Below are 21,845 nucleotides of genomic sequence, written 5' to 3' on the forward strand. Positions count from 1 at the left end.
GTATGGGTACAGAGTGGTTGTAAGTTATTTACCCTCACTACTGTGTGGCTGGCTGGGAGCTGCAGCTCGCTGCCGCTGACCAGCATCACCAGAAATGACCCCACTGCCTATCACTAGCCAGGCAAAAGATCAAAATCCAAAATTTGAAGTACAGTTTCTACTAAATGTGTATTGCTTTCTCATCATTGTAAAATCAAGAGATTGTAAATCAAACCGTCAGAAGTCAGGGACCATTAGCAATTTATAAATCCCCTGCAACACCCACGTCCAGATCTCCAGCATGCCATCATATTAGCCTCCGAGAGTTTGAAACTGAAGATGTGATTACCAGCCCCTTTTAAAATTTTACCGTGGGATCATGATCTGGGCCAAAATCAAGCATCGGATGCTTAACCGACTGAGCCACGCAGGCACCCCTATCTTCTCATTATCTTGACAGGGTCTTTGCAGAGCAGAAGTTTTTCATTTTAAGAAGTCCAGCTTATCAATCATTTCTTCCATGGATCATGCCTTTGGTGTTGTATCTAAAAAGTCATTGCCATACTCGGGGTCATCTAGGTTTTCTCCCATGTTATCTTCTAGGGATTTTATAGTTTTGCATTTTACATTTTGATCTGTGATCCATTTTGAGGTGATTTGGTGAAAGGTGTAAAGTCTGTGTCTGGATGCATTTTTTTCCATGTGGAATGTCCAGTTGTTTCAGCACCGTTTGTTGAAAAGACTATCTTTGCTCTAGTGTATGGTCTTTGCTTCTTTGTCAACGATCAGTTGACTGTATATAATTATGTGGGCTCTCTTTTCTGTTCCACTGATCTATTTGTATATTCTTTTGACAATACCACACTGTCTTGATTACTGTAGCCTTGTTATAAGTCTTGAAATTACATGGTGTCAGTCCTCTGACTTTGTTATTTTCCTTCAATATTATGCTGGCTCTTCTGGGTCTTTTGCCTCTCCATATAAACTTTAGAATCCACTTGTTAGTGTCCATAAAATAACTTCCTGAAATTTTGATTGGAATTGCACTGAATATACAGATCAAGTTGGGAGGAACTGACATCTTGACAACATTGAGTCTTATTATCCATGAACATGGAATATTTCTCCATTAATTTAGTTATTCGATTTCATTCAATTGAGTTTTGAAGTTGTCCTCATATAGATGCTGTACATATTTTGCTAGATTTACACGTAAGTATTTTATCTGGATGCTAATATAAATGGTATTGTGTTTTCAAACTCATATTCTATTTGTTCATTGCTGCATATATGAAAGTGACTGACTTTTACATACTAACATCGTATACTGCAACCTCGCTATAACTTATTAATTGCAGGTTTTTTGCTGTTGTTGTTGATTCTTTTGTATTTCCTATGTAGATGATCATGTCATCTGTGAACAAAGAATTTTATTTCTTCCTTCTCAATCAATATATCTTTCACTTCTTTTTCTTGTATTACTGCAATAGGTAGGACTTTCAGTATGATGTTGAAAAAGAGTGCTAAGAGGGAACATCCTTACTTTATTTTTGATCTTAGTGGGGAAGCTTCTAGTTTCTCACCATTAAGTATGGTATAAACTGCAGGTTTTTATAAATGATCTTTATCAAGTTGAAGTTGTTTTCTATTCCTAGTTCACTGAGAGTTTCTATTATGAATGAGTGTTGGATTTTGTGAAATGCTTTTCCTTCATCTGTTTATATGACCATATGGGTTTTTTTTTTTCTTTAACCTGTTAATGTGATGGATTACATTAATTGATTTTTGAATGTTGAACCAGGCTTGCATACCTGGGATAAATTCCACTTAGTTGTGGTGTGTAATTCTTTTTATACTTGTTGGATTCAATTTACTAATATTTTGTTGAGAGTTTTTACATCCACGTTCATGAAAGATATTGGTCTATAGTTTTCTTATCTTGTAATGTCTTTGTCTGGTTTAAAAAAATTTTTTTTTTCAACGTTTATTTATTTTGGGGACAGAGAGAGACAGAGCATGAACGGGGGAGGGGCAGAGAGAGAGGGAGACACAGAATCGGAAACAGGCTCCAGGCTCCGAGCCATCAGCCCAGAGCCTGACGCGGGGCTCGAACTCACGGACCGCGAGATCGTGACCTGGCTGAAGTCGGACGCTTAACGACTGCGCCACCCAGGCGCCCCTGTCTGGTTTTGATATTAGGGTATTAGGGTAGTGGTGTCCCCATGGAATGAATTAGGAAATAGCCTTCTGCCTCTGTCTTCTGAAAGAGATTGTAGAGAAGTGATATAATTTCTTCCTTAAATGTTTGATAGAATTTACCAGCCAACCATCTGGGCCTGGTACTTTCTATTCTGATTCAAGTTTTAAAATAGATATAACCATTGAGATTGTCTATTTCTATTTTTTATATACCATAAAATTATCATAGGGAACAAGGACAAAATCAAAACAATGTAGGAGAAACAAAAATTGAAAGCATTAACCCCCAACAAACCCCTATTATAGGAAGGAAAAGAACCCTACAAGGGAAGTCTGAGATGTAAGATGGAGAGCTCACAGAGAGAAAAACAGCAAACATGAGGGAAATCTAAACAAACACTGATTATGAAAGGAAAATGTTTAATTTGGGTAATAAACTATATCCGAAATATTGAATAAAATAGCACTTAAGATGGCAAGTCGGTGAATAGTAGGAAATGTTTTAAGGACAGAGATATTACCTTCAGACTAAGCATGCATGTTAAGAGTAGTAACAGATACTCAGTGGATAGAAATAGAGTGCATACCTTTGAAAACTTTAGCAGAGACATGGAATTAAAAAGTTCCAGTGAGTCCAAAAGAAAGAGGGAACAGATAAAAAAGAATGGATGTTAAAAAGTTAGGCAGAGCTAGGTCATGCAAGGTGTTTTATTCTATATGAGCCAGAGTTCTCCAGGTAAACAGAACCAAGGGGATATAGAGAGAGATTTACATTTATTGAAAGGAAATGGCTCAATGATTATGGAGGTTGAGGAGTCTAAAATCTGCAGTGTCACCTGACAGGTTTGAGACTCTGAGGATTTGGTAGTGCAAATGAAGTCTGAAGGCAGACTGCTGGAGAATTCCTTCTTACGGAGGCTGCACTTCTTGTTCTATTCTGGCCTTAAGCTAATTAGATAAGGCCCACCCACATTATAGAGGGTAATCTTCTTAGTCTAGTTCACTGATTCCCATTTGAATCTCATCCCAAAATACCCTCCAAGTTGACATATACAATTAACCACACATATGACCAGAGAAAAGTGTTTGGATTTTACTTCAATTAAAGTGGGAAGCCATTGGAAGGTTTTTAAAAGGGAATGATGAAACCTGATTTATTTATTTAAAGACTGCTCCAGGTGCTAGATGGAAAGTAGATCTCAGAGGAACAGGAACAGAAGCATGGAAAGTCGGTGAGGGCAGTACAAAACATGAGAAGAGCCCAGACTCATGGACATAGTCTTTGATAGGACTTGCTGAGAGAGTAGATGTGGGGAGTCAAGGAAAGAATGCAATTCAGGTTCATCCCTAGGTTTGGGACCAAATCAACTGAGTGTACAGTATTACCATTAACTAATCTGAGAGAAAACTGGAAAAAGAGAAGCTGGGTGAATAGCAAGTATGGGGTGGACATATTAAATTTCAGATGTCAACTAGATAACCAAGTAAAGATATACAGTAGGCAGATATAGAGAAGAGTCTGGAGTTCAGAAGTGAACGCAGAACTTGAGACATTAATATTAATGTTGGACTTATCAGAGTATAGATTCTAAATTATCATAAGATCAGTTACAGAGTGAGTATCAATGGATGAGAGGCTATCCAGGCTTTTTTTCTCTTTCCCCTCCAAATTCAATCTCCACCCTTCTTCCCCATCTTTTGGCCCTGGAAGCTGCAAGGACTACAACAAAGCCCAGTATCTACTGGCTCCTGGGTGAATTGGGTCAATGGAAAACCCAGCAGGAGTTTAAAGGAAGGAGAAGTTCATGATCATCTGGCAACTGGAGGTTGGTAGAAGTCCTTTGTCATTATAAAGGGCATCAAAACATCCTTGCAGGCTATAACAGTAGACTGTAGCAAGGCAGAAACTACAGTCCAAAGTTTATGTCTTAAATGGGTTTGAGGGGAACAGAAAAGAAATTGACATTGTTCAGTGCCAGTAGGGACAATATAGGGACAATATAGCACTTTACAGAGATTTTACAACACTAATTCAGTAATGCTCCAGTTTCAAGGCCCCATTTCTTCTGCATCTGATAGGGGTGATGTGTACCTATTTACATTTTTATTTCCTACCCTTGACTGGGGAAGTTTCTTGTAAATAAACACATGCTTGTATAGACTGAGCAACTTTCAACATGCTTGGTTCACAGGTTTGGTAAATATACATGTTTATTTATTCTTGGAATGTCTTTCACCCGGTGGTTAGAATCTCAATTTTTATTTTTTCTCTGTTTTTACCTGCTTTGATTCTGAAAGGTCAATTTAATTCAGATGTTACCCCTCTAAGAATTCTTCCCAGAACCACCCACAATTAAAGGCTTTCGGGCTTTGTAGATCTATCTCTAGTCAAGCCTTCATTTGTAAAAGCAAAAACAAAGATGAAACAAAAAATCACCAAACACTAGGCAGAGGCATGCATATATAAAATATATCTCTAATTCTCTCTCAGTTCTTTAACTCCTTCCCCTTCACCACCAAGTTTATGAAAACATAATAAATGAATTGAGAATAAGTGAAATATACATAATAAAATAAAAGTTTATTATTTTTAATGTTTATTCATTTTTTGAGAGAGAGAGAGTGAGCACAAGTGGGGGAGAGGCAGAGACAGGGAGACACAGAATCTGAAGCAGGCTCCAGGCTCTGAGCTGTCAGCACAGAGCCCAACATGGGGCCTGAAACCAGGAACCGTAAGATCATGACCTGAGCCAAAGTTGGAGGCTCAACTGACTAAGCCACCCAGGCGCCCCAAAATAAAATGTTTTAAAACGACAGTATTTAGTGCTTTGAGTTTTGATGAATTTAAAACCACAGCTCATATCATACCCCTAAATGAATTCTAGAAGCCTTAAAGAATTCAGTATAAACACATACACACGCAAGCACGCACCCAGTAGAAGAAAACAGAGTAGAATATTTATTAAATTTCTGAAGATGGAAGAACTTCCAGAGCTTAGAAAAATATTCAGTATCATAAAAGAAAGATGAACAGGCTTTACTTTGATTTAAAAAATAGGATTTATTTGCTGCAAATATGAAGGATTGATGTATATATTACATAAAAAGCTCATGCAAAAAATAAAAAAGTACGCCATGAGTAAGAGGCAAAGGGCAGGAAGAAACAATTCTTGAAAGAGGAAATGCAACTGGTGATTAACATCTGTAAGAATGTCCAGTGTTGCTATTCATTCAAATGAAAGCAACAGGGGCTGCTTTTCACCCATTTATTCTAATGGGCCACAATTCCTATCACTAAACTGCCTTCCAAAATGACCACAGCCATTCATGCTGCTTCCAAGAGCACCCAAAGGCTCCAATTTTATTACTCCTCTACTATCATTTGGCATTATCTTCTTCATTTTTTAAATTCATGCCCTTTCACCTAGTACTTTTATTTCCCCAAATTTGTACCAGGCTAAGAATCCCAAATATGGGGGAAAAAGGTTCAGCACAGCGGTTCTTAATATAGTATGACAGCACACAGTCCAGCACCAGGAATGGTCAGATATAGTATATTTACTTGATGGATCTGACTGGAACTATTAAAACAAAGAAAGGAAAGGAAATACAAAAATCCTTTCCCTATTTTCCACCCTTTATTTACTGTACTTATGTTGTTTTTGTCTTAAGGTCTGTCAAATGGATACTCTCTCTCTTCCCTGGGCGAAATTATGCATTTTTTTAGTTGTAGTGAAAATGACATCTAGACAATTAACGCGGAAAAGCACAGGCTGGCTGAAGGGTGTCTCTTGCCCTAGTATGGGCACTCCCTCAGCCTTGGCCTGAAGCTGTCAGTTGAGGGTGGCAGCCTTCAGGATGGGAGTTTTGAGCCAATGTGAACACAGTGGGCTGGTCTCCCCCTCCTACTGCTTCACTCAGGGAAAAAAAATTCAGGGACTCAGAACACCCAGTCAGAATATTCTTTCATCATATTCGGGGCACTGGTTGATAGATTTATAATGATATGCAAACATAATTTCTGAACAAAAGGAGGATTTCAATAACATGTCTTAAAATGATGCATGTTCTCCATTTTCATTGCAGAAATGCTATTCTCCCTTCATGGGACACAGACCCCTGGCTCTAACTGGCTAAAAAAAAAAAAAAAACTTGCAAACATTATAGGTGGGGTGTAAGTACACATAGGGGGTGGAGCTAGGGGGTTCTCGAGCTCCAGGGAGAAGATTTTCCTGAGTTTTCTATAATATTTTTATACCTTAAAGCATACACACGTGCACGCGCACACGCACACGCACGCTTGAGTCTACAGAGGCATCAGGCCAGTGAAGGGCCCTAGGAACACTGAACTGACACCATGGCAGTGATTTTCAAGTTGTGCTCACAGTGTAGGGGATGTTAAGGAAAGAGCAAGGGTCTGGGGTTAGGCTAAATCTGGATTCTACTACTCATGCTATCTTGGGTAAGAACCTCTTCTTCTATGTATAAGTGCAGTGTGTAAAGAATTAAATGAGATAAGGTACGTAAAGCCAGTAGCACACCATCTGGCACCTAAGGAACAGCCTGGAAATGATAGCCCGGTCTGCAGTTATTCTAAATAGGGTCCTGTGTGTAACTATATTTGCATGTGAGTGTAGAGACCTAGAATGTCTAGAGCTGTAAGCTGCTTGAGAAAATTTGATTCCCCCTGCCCTGCCCAATGCTCCTATCTGCTGCACTGCATTACATAGATTTACTCAAGAGACCTATGGAGAAAGGGATGAAAAGGGAGAATCACATGGCCTTTGGTCCCTGGCTCAGCTCATGGACTAAACTTCACCCTCCTCAGGAGAGAAGGCGCATTCACCCTACTTCTGTGCAGAACTCAGCAGCTCCAGAAAAAAAGATGAGGAATTAGACCACCTTTGGGTTTATAGAATTCTTAGGGTGAAGCCATATCGGAGAACATAATCCCCAGATGCTCTCTGGAGGCCCCAAGAAATGTTTGCGGGCACTTTGCAGGGGCTGCTGCCCATCATAAAGGGGAGGATACGGAAGCAATCAAGTTGGTTTTAATTGCTAAAGGAAACTCCTTACACCATAGGCTGAGGAAGACTGAGGACAGTAGTATCTGGTTAAGAATGCAAAAGTTCCCCTTTATCACGGAAAGATGGTAAATTACAGGTGTTAAGAACTAGGAAGGGAAGAAGGGTGGGTGGGGCCTTACGTTGCCAGCAAAACTTAGCTGCTGACAGATCCCAGTCTCTTGAAAAGGGATAGATTCATCTATGGGTATATCAGCAATAGTTCAAAGGCTTTGGGTTTTTTCTTAACTTTTACAATAGGCTTCTAGCTTTTATTTAAACATCATTTTATTATGAAAATATACAAAAAATATACAGAACAGCCTTCTAGCTTTTAACATTGTTGAAATGATAGGGATCAAAGACAGCATGGATGAATCTGAAGGAAATTATACTAAGTAAAATATGCCAGACAGAGAAAGACAAATATTGCATGGAATCATACATGTTGTGGAATCGAAAAAAACAAAAAAGGTCAAGCTCATAGAAGCAGAGTAGAATGGTGGCTGCCAAGGGCTGGTGGGGGGTGGGAGGAGAAATGGGGAGATATTGGTCAAAAGGTACAACTTTCAATTATAATATGCATAAATTCTGAGCATCTAATGTACAGTGTGGGACTACAGCTAATAATGCTGTATTGTGTACTTAAAATTTGCTAACAGAGTGGCCCTTAGGGTTCTTGCTATATACACATAGAGACACACACAAAGTATGTGAGGAGTTGGATAAGCCGAGTTAACTTGATGGTGGGAAATATTTCACGATGTATACCTATATCAAAATCACCACGTTGAGCACTTTAATATATAATTTTGTCAATTATATGCCAATAAAGCTGGAAAAAAAGAACTAAATCACTCATTTTAGAGATGAAGAAACAAAGGCTCAGAGAAACCAAGATCTACCTAAGATCACACAGTTAATGGTTGTATTTTTTATTTTTTGAAGAGCCAATCTTGCTATTTCATATCCTAGGTTTCTTATACTGCTGCTGAAAAATTGATAATCTTATTTTTAAAATCTCATTCAAATTCAATCTAGTAAGTTCTCCTCTAACATACTTCTGGGTTAATGTCACATGATAAGACTCTAGATTTCATCATTCTCAAAATTGCAGGTGATTTATAATTACAAAATGATGTTTACAGCTTGCTTCTTGAATACTTAGGAAAAAGAAAAGAGGCAGCCATTTAGTTATCTCAAATGCATTTATTTTGTTGGGAAAATGATAACACGTCCTAGTTCATGACGTTTACAAACAGCTCTTTATGTTGAAAGTGTAACCAATGTTTCTATTTTATTTATATCAATGTTAATTTCATTTCTTGAAGCTTTCTAACACCTACTGAGCAATTTTCTTTAATGGAGACTGAAAATGTTAAAAAGGAAATTGAACAATAAATGTATTAAGTAAAATGAGTTACTTACTCTAAATGGAATAACTATTTTGTTAAAGGAAGAATGTTCAGGCAATAATTTGTAAATTATATTAAGACTTATGCTTATAGAGGAAGGTGCACGCACTCCTGGCTGGCAGTGCTTTGAGTCCACCAGAAGGGAAAAGTACTGCAGAGAGGGCCAGATTTTCAACCTATTTCCTTCCATCCCTTTCAGATAACTCTTGACATTCTGGTTGCAGTTACCCAAGCAAACTATCCATTAACTGGGTCTATATTTTTAAGAGAGAGAAAGGTCTGTAATTTATGATCGAAGTCAATGGCTCTAAACTGAGGTTCCTTGTATTTTTTGGTCATCTTGGCACCCAGATATGTAATGAGTTCACATCTCTCCAAAAATTGGTCCATCTTCTTCTTATACTTCCTTTTTGTATATTCAGAACCATTGGGATTGTAGGCTGCAGAAAATTTCACAGAACTGTAAATGTTTTCTGTTAGGTTAGTGAGTCATTAAATTAAAAAGAAAGAGAACTACATGTGTGAGACAGTTGCACAGCTATAGCTGAGAAGATATTCAAATCACACGTAAGATTTAGGGATTAATCCATTTTAGATCATAATTGCCTCTATTCACCTTTCTTTGTGGCATGGATTATGGAGAGCCGATTATATTACTTGTAATCCTTGCTTTAAAAACTAGAAACTCAATTTTGATATTTTCATCAAAATATTTGCTATACACACACACACACACACACACACACACACACACACACACCAATGCAAACAACCAATCCAGCTCAACAATCCTATGCATTTATCACATATACTACAATTAATGTTAAATTAGTGCCAAGTATCATATCATGTCATTAAAGAAGACATACCTTTCAGGTGAAAAGCTATAAATAGCAGTGCAGATCTCTTTACACTTAAGAAGGGGAATTTGGGCTTTAAGCATCCTGCTGCATTCATTGCTTTAATTAGTGAAGTTGCAATACCCTGCAGGTAGGGAACAATGTAAATCATATGTATATTTGAATTTGGTTTCTTCTCTTAGTGGCAAATAGATAAAGAGGCTATTCTTTGCCTCTAATAGCCTCCTGGGGCTTATAAAGGTGGTTAGATGCCCACTTAACCAACAAGAAAGGAACACAAAGTACATTTGATTAGGAAGAATGAAAATTACAAATTGGCTGAATGTCAGGAAGGTGATGGATACACGGACTTCATTACACAATTCTTTCTATTTTTATATTTGACATTTTCCACAACAGAATGTTAAAGACGAAAGAAGGGGTTCCTTGGCTCTGAGTTGTCTCGGCCCATTTTCTACTTCCATTGCCAGAGCTGACCAGATTGCCTCTGCTATCAGGACCCCTGACCACCTGGCAAGGAATTCCAGAGACCACAGTTGTCACTACGGTAGATTCTGAAGCCCTGAGCGGGCAGAGAAGATGTGAGGCCCTCCTGGTGAAATGTGGCCTTTTATGAGAATACTCCTCTCTGGGTGAGCCTCATCTTGCCTTTTGATACTAAACCAGATTGAAGGCTCACCATCTAGGCAAGTCAAAAAAAAAATGATGTGGCTAAGAATTTGTGAGAAAGGTATGAAATTATTCATGCCCCAGGCATTAATTTTATAGAATTAAAAAAAAAAAACTTTTAAAATAGTGGTTGATTATTAGTGAATTTTATTGTGTAAAAAGAGTTATATTTAGATAAATAAAGTGTGACTTGAGTAGCATTTGGGGGCATTTGCCCCTAGATTTGGGGCAAAATATGACTTTGGTGGTTCAGCTGTGGTGCTTTTGCAACTCAACACTTTTGAGCAGTGACTAAACCTCTCAGAGACTGAATCTTCATATTACAAATTTAAAAATAAGAAAATTTAAATAAGAATCTAACCACAAGTCAACTGTAAATAATTTCATGACAATCTACTCTCTCTTCATTTTCCTGCAGGTATTTGGGGATTAGCTACAGAACCAAGGGTTTTTCTCACTTCTTGTTTTCACAACCACCCATAATCAAAATAGGTTAAGAGTGGATTTACAGCTTAAAAATCAGAAAACTCTGCCTTCAGTTTCATTGTTACCAAAATAAAAATTGTTAAAAAACAGATCGTTGTACTCTACTAATATATGAACATAGACAACCATGTAACTGAACCTGTTCCAGATATCCAGGCAAAGGAAGACTTGTGAGGTGTATGGGCTCCTTTAATGGGGGCAGTTTGTATGGAAGCTTCTGATTCCAGTATTTCTGTGGCAACCTAAGAACACAAAGTTCATCAGATGGACGCTCACACATATACTCACCGTGAGGACATAGGGATGTGAATGTACAGGAGACGACTAAGAGGTACAGTTCAGCAGCTGGTTTTCTCCACTGGGGAGAACGTGACAAGGGAGAAGGTCAGAGCTCCGAGCTCCTAGAGGTAGGTGCCATGTCACAAAGAGAAGCCATCTGAGTGGCACTTCCTCAAGTGCTCACCACAAGCAGAGGCGCACACACTTCCTCTTTCCGTGGGGGAGCTTACCTGCCATGTAAGAGCTGTCCCCACCCTCTCCACCGGACTTTGGATCCCCCTCTGGCCTGTCTCCAGGTTTCTTTAGTACAGGAATTTCTCTCTGCCTCCCACCTTTGGCATTTCCTTCTTTATTGGATCTTTCCCATCCATCTGCATCTAAACATGCTCACACTGTCCCCATTGAAAAATACAAGGAAAAAGAAAAACTACCTTCACTCCATCAGTTCTCTATCACTTCTAGCAACTAGTGTCTTTTCTTTATACACTTCTTCAAACAGTGAGCTTTAGTGGAGATCACAAACTACTGCACAAATTCCACATAGTATTTTCGGAATACTATATGATCTGATCCACATGTTAGTTTTAGAAATTTGTATCAAAATTAAAAAAAAAAAAACAAAAGTAAACAAAATTTAAAAAGAACTTTGAGGGGCGCCTGGGTGGCTCAGTCGGTTAAGCGGCCGACTTCGGCTCAGGTCATGATCTCGCGGTCCGTGAGTTCGAGCCCCGCGTCGGGCTCTGTGCTGACAGCTCAGAGCCTGGAGCCTGTTTCAGATTCTGTGTCTCCCTCTCTCTGACCCTCCCCCGTTCATGCTCTGTCTCTGTCTCAAAAATAAATAAACGTTAAAAAAAAATTAAAAAAAATAAATAAATAAAAAGAACTTTGGTTCCCAACTTCCTGTGAAACAAAGAAATGTCTGGCGGTAGATGAGCAGCTGCTACTCCCTTCACTTGGGGCATGCACGGTCCAAGTTACAGCGTGCAACCATGTCCGGTGGTCTCACTTCCATCCCGCTGCCCTCAGGTGCATCACCCTCTCAGCTGCTGTGTGTGTCACCTCGGGACTAGGCAAGGTCTTCATTTCTTCACCTTGCATCCCCTCTGTGGTACGCTGTAGTTGGCTTCTACTCACCTCACTCCACTGAAACCATTCTTGCCAGGATCACCAATGACCTGTTATAACCTAAATCTGACACACATTTCGGCTCTTGTCTTGCTTGACCTCTCAGCAGCATTTGAACCTGCTGGCCACCGCCCCGCCCCCCCCCCTGCCCCCCGCCCTGCTCTCTCCCCTCCTCCCCAGAGCCTCCCCAACCTGGCTCTCCTTCACCTCTCTGTGGGTTCTTCTTCATTCTCCTTGCAAGCTCTTCTCATATTTGTGTGTTGGTGTTTCTCGGGGCTTGGTTGGTCAGAAGCCCACTGCTTTGCCCACACTAGTCTTCATGGTTGACCTCAAACAGGCTGTATTATTTTGGACAGGATCATCCCAATAGCCTCAGCACTGGCATTCCTGCCTCCAAACCATTATCAACACTCCAATGATGGTCTCTCTCCAAAGCAGATGTGATTATAACAGGCAATGTATTCATTCCGCCTTTTGGATCAAGTTCCAATGATTTATGGTAACTTTACTTGACCTTCCACCCTCTGGCCCCACTCACCTTCTCCAGCTTCACCTCTCCATCGTTTTCCTCTCCACATCATGTCTAGTCATGCTGAATTTCTTGGCAGTTCTGTGACTCCCCTGGGCCAGGTTTGTTTTGCTTGGAACCTGTCTCTCTTTCCCTCCACTCAATTCCCACTCCTCATTCAGGCCTCACTTCAACAGACAATTCAATCAGAATTTTGGGCCACACTTTTTCAGAACTCCTGGCATTTCCCCACCCTAAATGCCATCACATTCTTTGTCAATAGGTACATAAAGTCTATCTTACCCCGGAGCCTCAGGCTTTGGGACAGCAGGGACCAGTTCTTATTCATCATTATACATGTATATATATACATGTATATATGTATGTATGCATATGTGTGTCTGTACACAAAATATATATTTTGCTCACACACACACACACGCACACCTCCCCGAGCATGGTGCACCGAATATAGAAGATGTTCAATATTTGTAACTTAGTGAATGGTCTCACCTCAAAAATTTCTCAAGTTTTTCTTGACTCTCACAAATATATATACGATCACGATATTCTAAAGCATAGTTAATGTTCCCAGGTATTAGGGCCTCATATCTGAAAGACAAAAAAAAAAAAAAAACCCAAAAACAAAAAAAAAAACCCTGTTGTAAAACTACTATGCAGAATCGTGTAAATAAAATGTCAAAAATGTTTAATTTTCTTCGAAGAAGAAACAGAACATTTTATAGTTAAATAATAGTGACCTTTTGACCCAAATATTAAGACTGTTATAGGAACTACCTATTCTGAGTAGACATATCACCCTAAACTCCCACGAGGTTGAGGACCTGCCTGTGATTTCCATCCTGATAGGTCACTGGACAGTAGCCCTGGAGCTCCGCACACTTAGGGAATCGACTCTTCAGCTCCGACAGCGTCAGCCTTTTGGGGATCATGTCAGCAGGTGGTAGAGGATGAGGTGCTAACGGAGGCACATACAATTCTGGGTTCTGCAAAAATTTCTAAAGAAAATGATGGCAGCAATCAGACCGTTTAAAACAGGAGTGCTACGCCAGTCAAAGAGACACCGAGGCTCTCCTGCTGTTCGCTCCGTTTTCAGCAGCAAACCATCTGAGAGCCACTTTCTGCACTACAGTAACTCGTTTCCCTGACTGCAAGATCCTCATAGTAATGCTCTGAAGTGATGACATCCAAGATCTCTCTCCTGATCTCACACTCACTCACATATAAAACATTTATTGAGCTCGTAGTACGCGCCAGGCACCAAAGAGTGCACAGTCTCTTGCTGGCCTGTCTCCCTGCTCTGCAGTGTAATTAACTACTTGGGTGCTGCTCGGCAGGTGAATTAAGCCGTCTAGCTTCAGTTAGCACTCCGTAAAATGGAGGCGGCTGACCAGATACACGATCTGCACTGTCACTTCCAGTTTTACAATTCTGTGATTGCCATTTAAATATGCAGGAAGAAATAAATGCCTCCTTAATAAAATTTTTAAAATTCTAATTCTTCAGGGGAAAGTAAAATGTCCAGAGGCATCTGATTAGTTTTCAGCTACCAACCTTTATCTCAAAAAATTACAGACATAATATTAGAACAGATTTGTATTCCGTTGCATTAAACAGAAATATAAGGTATATAGGCAATTCTAGTGATGAAGAAGTTTCCACTGACTGTGACTTCCCTTCTGTACTCTAGGACCTTAATCCCTTAGCTGCCTACCTTTTTTCTTTTTTCACAGTACACAGACACATTTAATGATAGTTCCCTGTACAGAAGCTATGATGACTCCCTGTGGACACTTGGGCATTTCGGGAAGAAGCAGACTATCGGGACTGTAAGGACCTTGCAATCATCAGGAACAAGACAGATTCCTTCAGCTGTTGACTTGAACTCACTGCGACATATTGAGTGCCTGCTGAGCCAGAAGCAGCTACCACTGGGAGGAAAGGGGAGGCTGCCACGGAGGGAGTGCAGAGACCCCCCCTTCTTTGCAGTGGGCCAGATTGCAGCGCATGGGAAATATTCCATTTGGTTCTCCTTCTTAGAGACGATGTGCTGTGGAAGGGCTTGCTGTAAAGACTGATGCACATCTAGAGCAGTATGTTTTATATCCTTTCTTGGCAATCTGACCTGATTGGGAAATAGCTCCTGGATGGAGAGTAACTACTCTTTCAAAGGTGGTTTAAAATATACTGTTTATTCATAACCATGAATAAACCATAACCATAACCACAACCACAACCATAACCATAACCATAACCACCTGTGGGCTGGGTCCTGATGTTCAGCATCCCCACCACTGGTGGGAGTTGCTGTTGGGTCTCTCTACCTGTTAAGCTGAGGGCCCCTCACTGATCCTGAATCTCTGCTTTGTGCCAAAATATATCTTGGGGTGCAGTCTCAGGACTGGCCTCCGAGGTGCCTCATTGGTCTTAAAGTCACAGGTTCCAGTAATGGGGCTCCTGGTCTCCAGTTCCTGGGTGTTCCCAGCTGCACCCACCCTTTCCTATTTGATGAATCCCAACATAGGCATTTTCTTTCCCTAGTAAGTATTTGGAGTTAGGAACAAACTTACATTCAGATTTTCCTGAGAACTCATTTTATAATAGTGCCCTCTGAACTCTGCTGCAAATTTCAGTGACTCAGTTACAGAACAACCAACGAGCTCATATGATTCGGCCAGGCTGATAGGGCAGAACTGTCCAAATTCCCCCAGGCGAGAAATCAGTTCTTGAGGTGTGATACATAACTTGTCAATGCATGCAGCTTTTCCTATTAGTAACAGATTATTATTATCCTTTTTTTTTCATAGAAAACACAGTGATTTTAGAAGTTAAAATAAATGCAAGGACATATGCATCATACAAATGCACACACATTGTAAAATTCCAAACAATAGAGTAAAAACTAAAAGTTTCTCTTCACACTTTCATCTTCTCAATTCATCGTTCCTCCAGGGAGTAATCACTGTTGAGTTTGTATCTCTTTCAGACTTTTTTTCCAATATACTTACATATACACATTTATTTTTTGCATATAGTATGCTTATGCCACTATACTGTAAACATTATTCTGCAACTTGCTTTTATCAGTTAGTTGTGGTCTTTGACATCTTTTCATATCAGTTTATACGATATACCTAATTCCTTTTAATTGATGCTTAGTATTCCATTGTATAAATATACATATAGTTTACTTAGTCATTTATCTGTTGATGAATGTTTTGGTTGTTTTTAATTCTTAACTATTATAAATTATATATATGTTATAAGCCATATATGTATGTGTGGATATGTATGTGTGTATAATATCTATACATATATATGCATATACATATATGCATATATGCATATATATGTATAGATATTATACATATATATCCGCACATACATATATAATATCTACACATATATATGTGTATGCATATATACATACCCACTTACATACACACACACACACACACACACACAAATTTGCTACATATTTTAAATTTTTCCATGGGGTAGATTTCAAAAGTGCCAATAGTTTGTTGACATGATGCCACTGACACAAACCTCCCGTGTGCTCAGGTGAGAAGGGAAGAAACATTTTCCACAAGTGACTAGGTTTACCATAAAGAGTCTATTTTTTTTAAGTTTATTTATTTTTGAGAGAGAGCAAGAGAGAGAGAGAGCACGAGCGGGGAAGGGGTAGAGAGAGAGGGAGACACAGAATCTGAAGTAGGCTCCAGGCTCTGAGCTGTCAGCACAGAGCCTCACACGGGCTCAAACCCATGAACCATGGGATCATGACCTGAGCCGAAGTCGGACGCTTAAACAACTGAGCTACCCACGCACCCCAGAAGAGTCTATTTTATTTTTTATATTTTTTTAATGTTTATTTTTGAGAGAGAGACAGAGCACAAGAGAGGAGGGTGTGCAGAGAGAGAGAAGGAGACACAGAATCTGAAGCAGGCTCCAGGCTCTGAGCTGTCAGCACAGAGCCTGACGTGGGACTCAAACTCACAGACTGCAAGATCGTGACCGAGTCCGGACAGTCAACCCACTGAGCCACCCAGGCGCCCCTAAAGAGTCTATTTTAAAAAGGAAGAGCCCCAGGTCCTTCAATGAACAGTTTTAAGAGTTTTCTCCCCAATACCGCACTGGTATGGGGATTCCAAAAAAATATGAGATGTTCTAGAAAATGAAATTATTTTTTATATAACTTAGTTACAGTAAGTAAATTTTGACCCCTCCAATACATTTTAGTGGTCCCTTTAACTAGTGAGAAGTTTTTTTTTTTAATTTTTTTTTAATGTTTATTTATTTTTGAGACAGAGAGAGACAGAGCATGAACAGGGGAGGGGCAGAGAGAGAGGGAGACACAGAATGTGAAATGGGCTCCAGGCTCTGAGCTGTCAGCACAGAGCCCGACGCGGGGCTCGAACTCACAGACCGTGAGATCATGACCTGAGCCGAAGTCGGACGCCTAACCGACTGAGCCACCCAGGCGCCCCAACTAGTGAGAAGTTTTACCTTTTAAAAATTATTATGCCTAGGAAGGTCTTAACTATAAAATTATGAAACATAAATCATACTTTGTTATTATTATGCCTTAGAAGATCTTAAATTAACTATAAAATTATGAAGCATAACCCATACTTCATTATGTGACGATGTAAACATAAAATTTATCCTTAGGATTGAAGTGATGATCTGTAAGCCAAGGAATGCAGAAGATTTCTGGAAACAGTGGAAGCTAAGAGAAAGACATGGAACAGATTCTCTCCTAGAGACTTCAGAGAAAGTATGGCCCTGGTCACACCTTGATTTTGAGCTTCTAGCCTTCAGTACTATGAGAGAATAAATTTCTGTTGTTTAAGACACCCAGTTTAAGGCCCTTTGTCACAGCAGCCTCAGGAACCTAAAACAATTGCAAACTATCATGACTTCTGTCTTGTTGGCACTCTTTCTTGCCTTCTCAGCTTGTTCACTCGATAAGACAAGCTGCCATGTTGGAAAGGACTACGTGGGAAGAACTGAAGGTGGTCTCTGGGCCAACAGCCAGCAAGGAACTGAGGCCCTCAACCCAACAATCCTCAAGGAACAAAATCTTGTCAACAATACATGAACGAATGTGGTAGTAGATCCTTTCTCAGTTGGGCCTTCAGGTGAGACAATAATCCTAGACAATACCTGGATTAGGATTGTGAGAGACCCTGAAGCAGAGAAGCCAGTTACACTGTGCCTGGATTCCTGACCCACAGAAATTGTGTGTGCATGTGTGCGTGCGTGCGTGTGTGTATTTTATGCTGCTAAGTTTTCAAATAATTTGTTATGCAGCAATAGATAAACTAATACACTATTCACCTGTTGTTTATGACACAGATGAAAAGGCTAAGCCCTAATATTCCTTCCCTACAAAGGATATTAAACTATTATAATACTACAGTACTATGGTGTAATAATATATTGTATTATTGAAGAATATAGTATTACATAGTGCTATAATATTATACTATATGGTACTACAGTATTACAATCCTAGATTGCTCTTTAGCTCAGATGTGCTTAACCTCACCAATCCTGACAGGTTTCGTGACAGGGATAGGGTAATTTAGAATCATATGACTACAAGTCCTAAAAGATACTCAAATATCTCTTCTTCTGATTTTGGGGTATTCTTGATGACATCTGGCAATAACTACCTATTTTATTCTGATGTAATAAGCAGAATGAGGTAGAGTCTCTTTAATCTTCTAGCCCTGACCTTGCTCCATATCATTAGAGTAAACTTTGGCTCCCCGATAGGAGAAGATCATTTGAAAAGCATACAAAGGAAATGTGGAATGAAAAAACAAGTCAAGACTAATTTTAAACAATCAGGTACAGGTTAGATTATTAGATGGAAGTTGAAGCAGAAGATCAACAGGGTAGACTTCTATCAAACTATTCAAGGCAGAGGCATGTATATATGGAGTAATAAAGTGGATACCATGGTGCCTCATCCAGATCCTTCTTTCAGGGCTTATGCGGCCATGCCCCAGATGCTGGCAACATCAGTGCTGATGGGTCACAGCTGCAATGGGAATTGCCCATCTGTCATAGGTTAACCCCTCCCCCCACACCCTCCAGAGTGATCTGTGTTGAGTGGCAGGCCAATGGAGGGATACAGAACCTGGGTCCTCCCCTCAATTTGGGAAACTCTGAAGGCCCATCCTAGCTCCAGAGCTCCCCTATCTGCTGAGGCTTCTATTTGCACCACACAGCAGGTCAGTTTCTCCCTCCGTCCAATTCCAGTGTCCTCACTCCCCTCAGGTGTTATCTCCTGATTAGAGTTGCCAGATAAAATACAAAATGCTAAGGGAGTTTAAATTTCAGATTAACAATGATGAGTTTTCAGTATTTTTTTAGTATTAGAGTATTGGCAATATTTGGGACACACTCATACTAAAAAATTATTTGTTATTTATCTGAAATTCAAATGTAACTGGGCATTCTGTATTTTTGTTTGCAAAATCTGACAACTCAAATCCTGAGAATACTTTCTGATTAAGCTTCTGGACACAACTTTTAATCTTGAATCTGTTTCCAGGGAGCCCAATCTAAGGCAAGGAGGGTGAAATCGGGAAACAGAAATGAATGAGACACAATTTTTGCTTTCAAAGTCTGCGATGTAGTGTTTTACTAGTGTGATGCTAGCCAAAACTCATTGCGAGCAGGTTTCTCAAAACTCAATTCTTTTTTCCCCTGTACTCGTCATGCCGTGTAATCCTCAGGGAAAAACAAATTCCTGGTCTGCAGAAAAACAGGAACCAGGGATACTGATTATACCCAAATAATGAAGCAAATCAAGACTAAATGATGCAGAATCCTCATTGCATTTTTCCTTGTACAAGATTCTGTTAGTCACGTTGCTCTCGTACCTCATTACATCTTCTCTGTTAAACAAAGTCGCTAAACAAATGTCTCTACAGATAAATTCTTTGGAGTCATCACTCTTTTTAGAGATATCAGATATAGATAACTTTCCTTTTATTTTGTGTATTTCTAGAGAAAAATCAAGTAACTTAGAGGAATATATTTTCTTTCATGGATTCCAAATATATATTAAAAGACATTTATGCTTACATTTAGTTTTTTATAGACTCAACATTTATCTAATACCATAACGGATATAAATACTAAAAATAACTTTAATTCTAGGTTCATAAACAAAATTTTGCCAAATGTCATTCCACAGACCACTGCTTTCGTATGACTAGCATTCTTGAAACTTAGCTTCTTACGTGGCATTCCAAACACTATAAACTCTTCTAGTGAGAGGCTACGTATTACTTTTATGTGCTAGGTTCACACAGGAATTCAATAAATGATAGCCTGAGTAGTGGCAGTCATTTATTAGAACAGTTTACATGCTCCAGTAATTGGATAGTACCATATACTTAAAATGCTGATTTAAGATCGTGGGAACAAATGTTCAAATTGAATGAATTATGGTAACAAGAGTCAGGCATGTGTAGACTTTAATATTTTATTCTATTTTAATAACAAGGTGTTTTCTTACCTGCGTTTATTCTTTCCAGGTATGTCTGCATACATTTATTCACCATTTGAACTTTCTTAATGACTTCATTCCACACCCACCATTTGCTGTGAAATCCATCAATCACATACCAGTTCTGATGTTGTTCTTGATAATATTGCCTAATCTCATTAATATTTTTGCGGTGTTTTGAGTTTTTGACTGCCATAATTTGTGTGCTATTGTGCAGTGGATAAGGCAAACTAATAAAAAGAAACAGAATGAATGGAAAAAGTTGTAAAAAACATATTGTTTCCTGGATGATTAAAGTTCATTTCTTTATCATTGATTTCATCACACACATTACCTTGGTTCCTTTTTTTTTTCCAGGAACAATCTTTTGAAAATCTCCTTGGAAGGCACATCCAGCTCAAAGATGACCATGGGAATGATTGACCTAGATTCCAGGAGGCTGATTTGATACTTAGTTACAGGATAGCCATCGATGACAACACTAACAAGGGGAAACATGAAAATAATTCCAGATTTCTTTTCTCTCATACCTTCCTTCCTGTTTTCTAGAAGCAGTCTATCTCTTTAGGAGTAGCCCCATGGCCTTCCTTGTGTAACTTGATTTATTGTCTTTGTACTTTGCCCTCTTTATCTCTATATTTTTAACTTCAGTCAGCCCAAGAGCCAGGTGTAGGGCAGCATACATACAGACACAGCTCTGAATTCATACACTTAGCATCACAGAACTAGGCTTTGGCAGAATTCAAGAGAACACACATAATACCTTGAGCATTGTGTTATTCAATTGGCGCTATTACTTTAAGAAATGAAACAGTGGAGGGGCGCCTGGGTGGCGCAGTCGGTTAAGCGTCCGACTTCAGCCAGGTCACGATCTCGCGGTCCGTGAGTTCGAGCCCCGCGTCAGGCTCTGGGCTGATGGCTCAGAGCCTGGAGCCTGTTTCCGATTCTGTGTCTCCCTCTCTCTCTGCCCCTCCCCCGCTCATGCTCTGTCTCTCTCTGTCCCAAAAATAAATAAAACGTTGAAAAAAAAATTTAAAAAAAATAAATAAATAAAAAAAAAATAAATGAAACAGTGGAAAGAGTGTAGGTTTCAGAGGCAGACAGACTTAGATTTGAGACCTAGTTTGACCTCTCTGAGTGCCAGTTTTTAGTAAAATAGGGGAGATGATATTTAACCCTTACAGTTGTCTTAAAGACTTATAGATCTAGTATGTAAAGCAACTAGAACAGGAACTGGCACAACGAATAGTATCCTAGTAAGAGATTAAGCAAATATGGGAAAACAGTTGTGCTCTAAACTTGCTTTTATACTAAAGTTCTGTGGGGAGGCCGGCGAGTGGGAGGAGAGACAGGGAGTTGGTGAGAGTAGCCCTGTGATATCTGAGAAAGAATGTTCCATCAGGACCCATCATGCCTCTGAGCAGAAATGACAGAGAATTTAAGTTAGTCCAACAGTCTGAGATAATGAGAGTATTACTATCAAACTCAGATGAGGAATAAAGGCTGTCCACAAATTCTGGGAGGAGTGACCCCCAAGGTCTGGAAACTCCCTCTGAGGTGGGAGCAGGCTGGGCCTGCCAGCTGGTGGTCTTCAAGAGGGGCTGGTTTAGAGGAAGTCACAGGACCCCCTCACTCCGTGCTCTGTGGCCAAGTCTCTAGGCAGTAGTTCTAAGTTCCATGGCAGAGAGAACAGTAAATTAATGTAGCCAG

The 21,845-nt window shown here is 39.6% G+C and overlaps 1 protein-coding gene and 1 long non-coding RNA gene across 4 annotated transcripts in view; one reads left to right on the forward strand and one right to left on the reverse strand.

Moving 5' to 3' along the window:
* Positions 1-8,430: 8,430 nt before the first annotated feature.
* The window catches only part of AK9 (adenylate kinase 9), a 132,319-nt gene continuing 118,904 nt past the window's right edge, over positions 8,431-21,845 (reverse strand). For all 3 annotated transcript variants that reach the window (XM_045499230.1, XM_045499229.1, XM_045499231.1), the window contains 8 exons: positions 20,470-20,616; positions 20,145-20,365; positions 15,175-15,371; positions 13,433-13,602; positions 13,097-13,195; positions 10,811-10,913; positions 9,526-9,640; positions 8,431-9,096 (listed from right to left, as the gene is read on the reverse strand). In XM_045499230.1, coding sequence (XP_045355186.1) covers positions 8,894-9,096; positions 9,526-9,640; positions 10,811-10,913; positions 13,097-13,195; positions 13,433-13,602; positions 15,175-15,371; positions 20,145-20,365; positions 20,470-20,616 — 1,255 coding nt within the window. In that variant the 3' untranslated portion in view covers positions 8,431-8,893. The remainder of the gene's footprint in view (positions 9,097-9,525; positions 9,641-10,810; positions 10,914-13,096; positions 13,196-13,432; positions 13,603-15,174; positions 15,372-20,144; positions 20,366-20,469; positions 20,617-21,845) is intronic.
* Positions 10,839-20,274, forward strand: LOC123608846. Its single transcript, XR_006717473.1, has 4 exons — positions 10,839-11,078; positions 14,338-14,433; positions 17,563-17,748; positions 20,164-20,274. It is a non-coding gene; the product is annotated as an uncharacterized LOC123608846 (long non-coding RNA).

Source organism: Leopardus geoffroyi, chromosome B2, assembly GCF_018350155.1.
Source record: "Leopardus geoffroyi isolate Oge1 chromosome B2, O.geoffroyi_Oge1_pat1.0, whole genome shotgun sequence".
NCBI lineage: Eukaryota > Metazoa > Chordata > Mammalia > Carnivora > Felidae > Leopardus > Leopardus geoffroyi.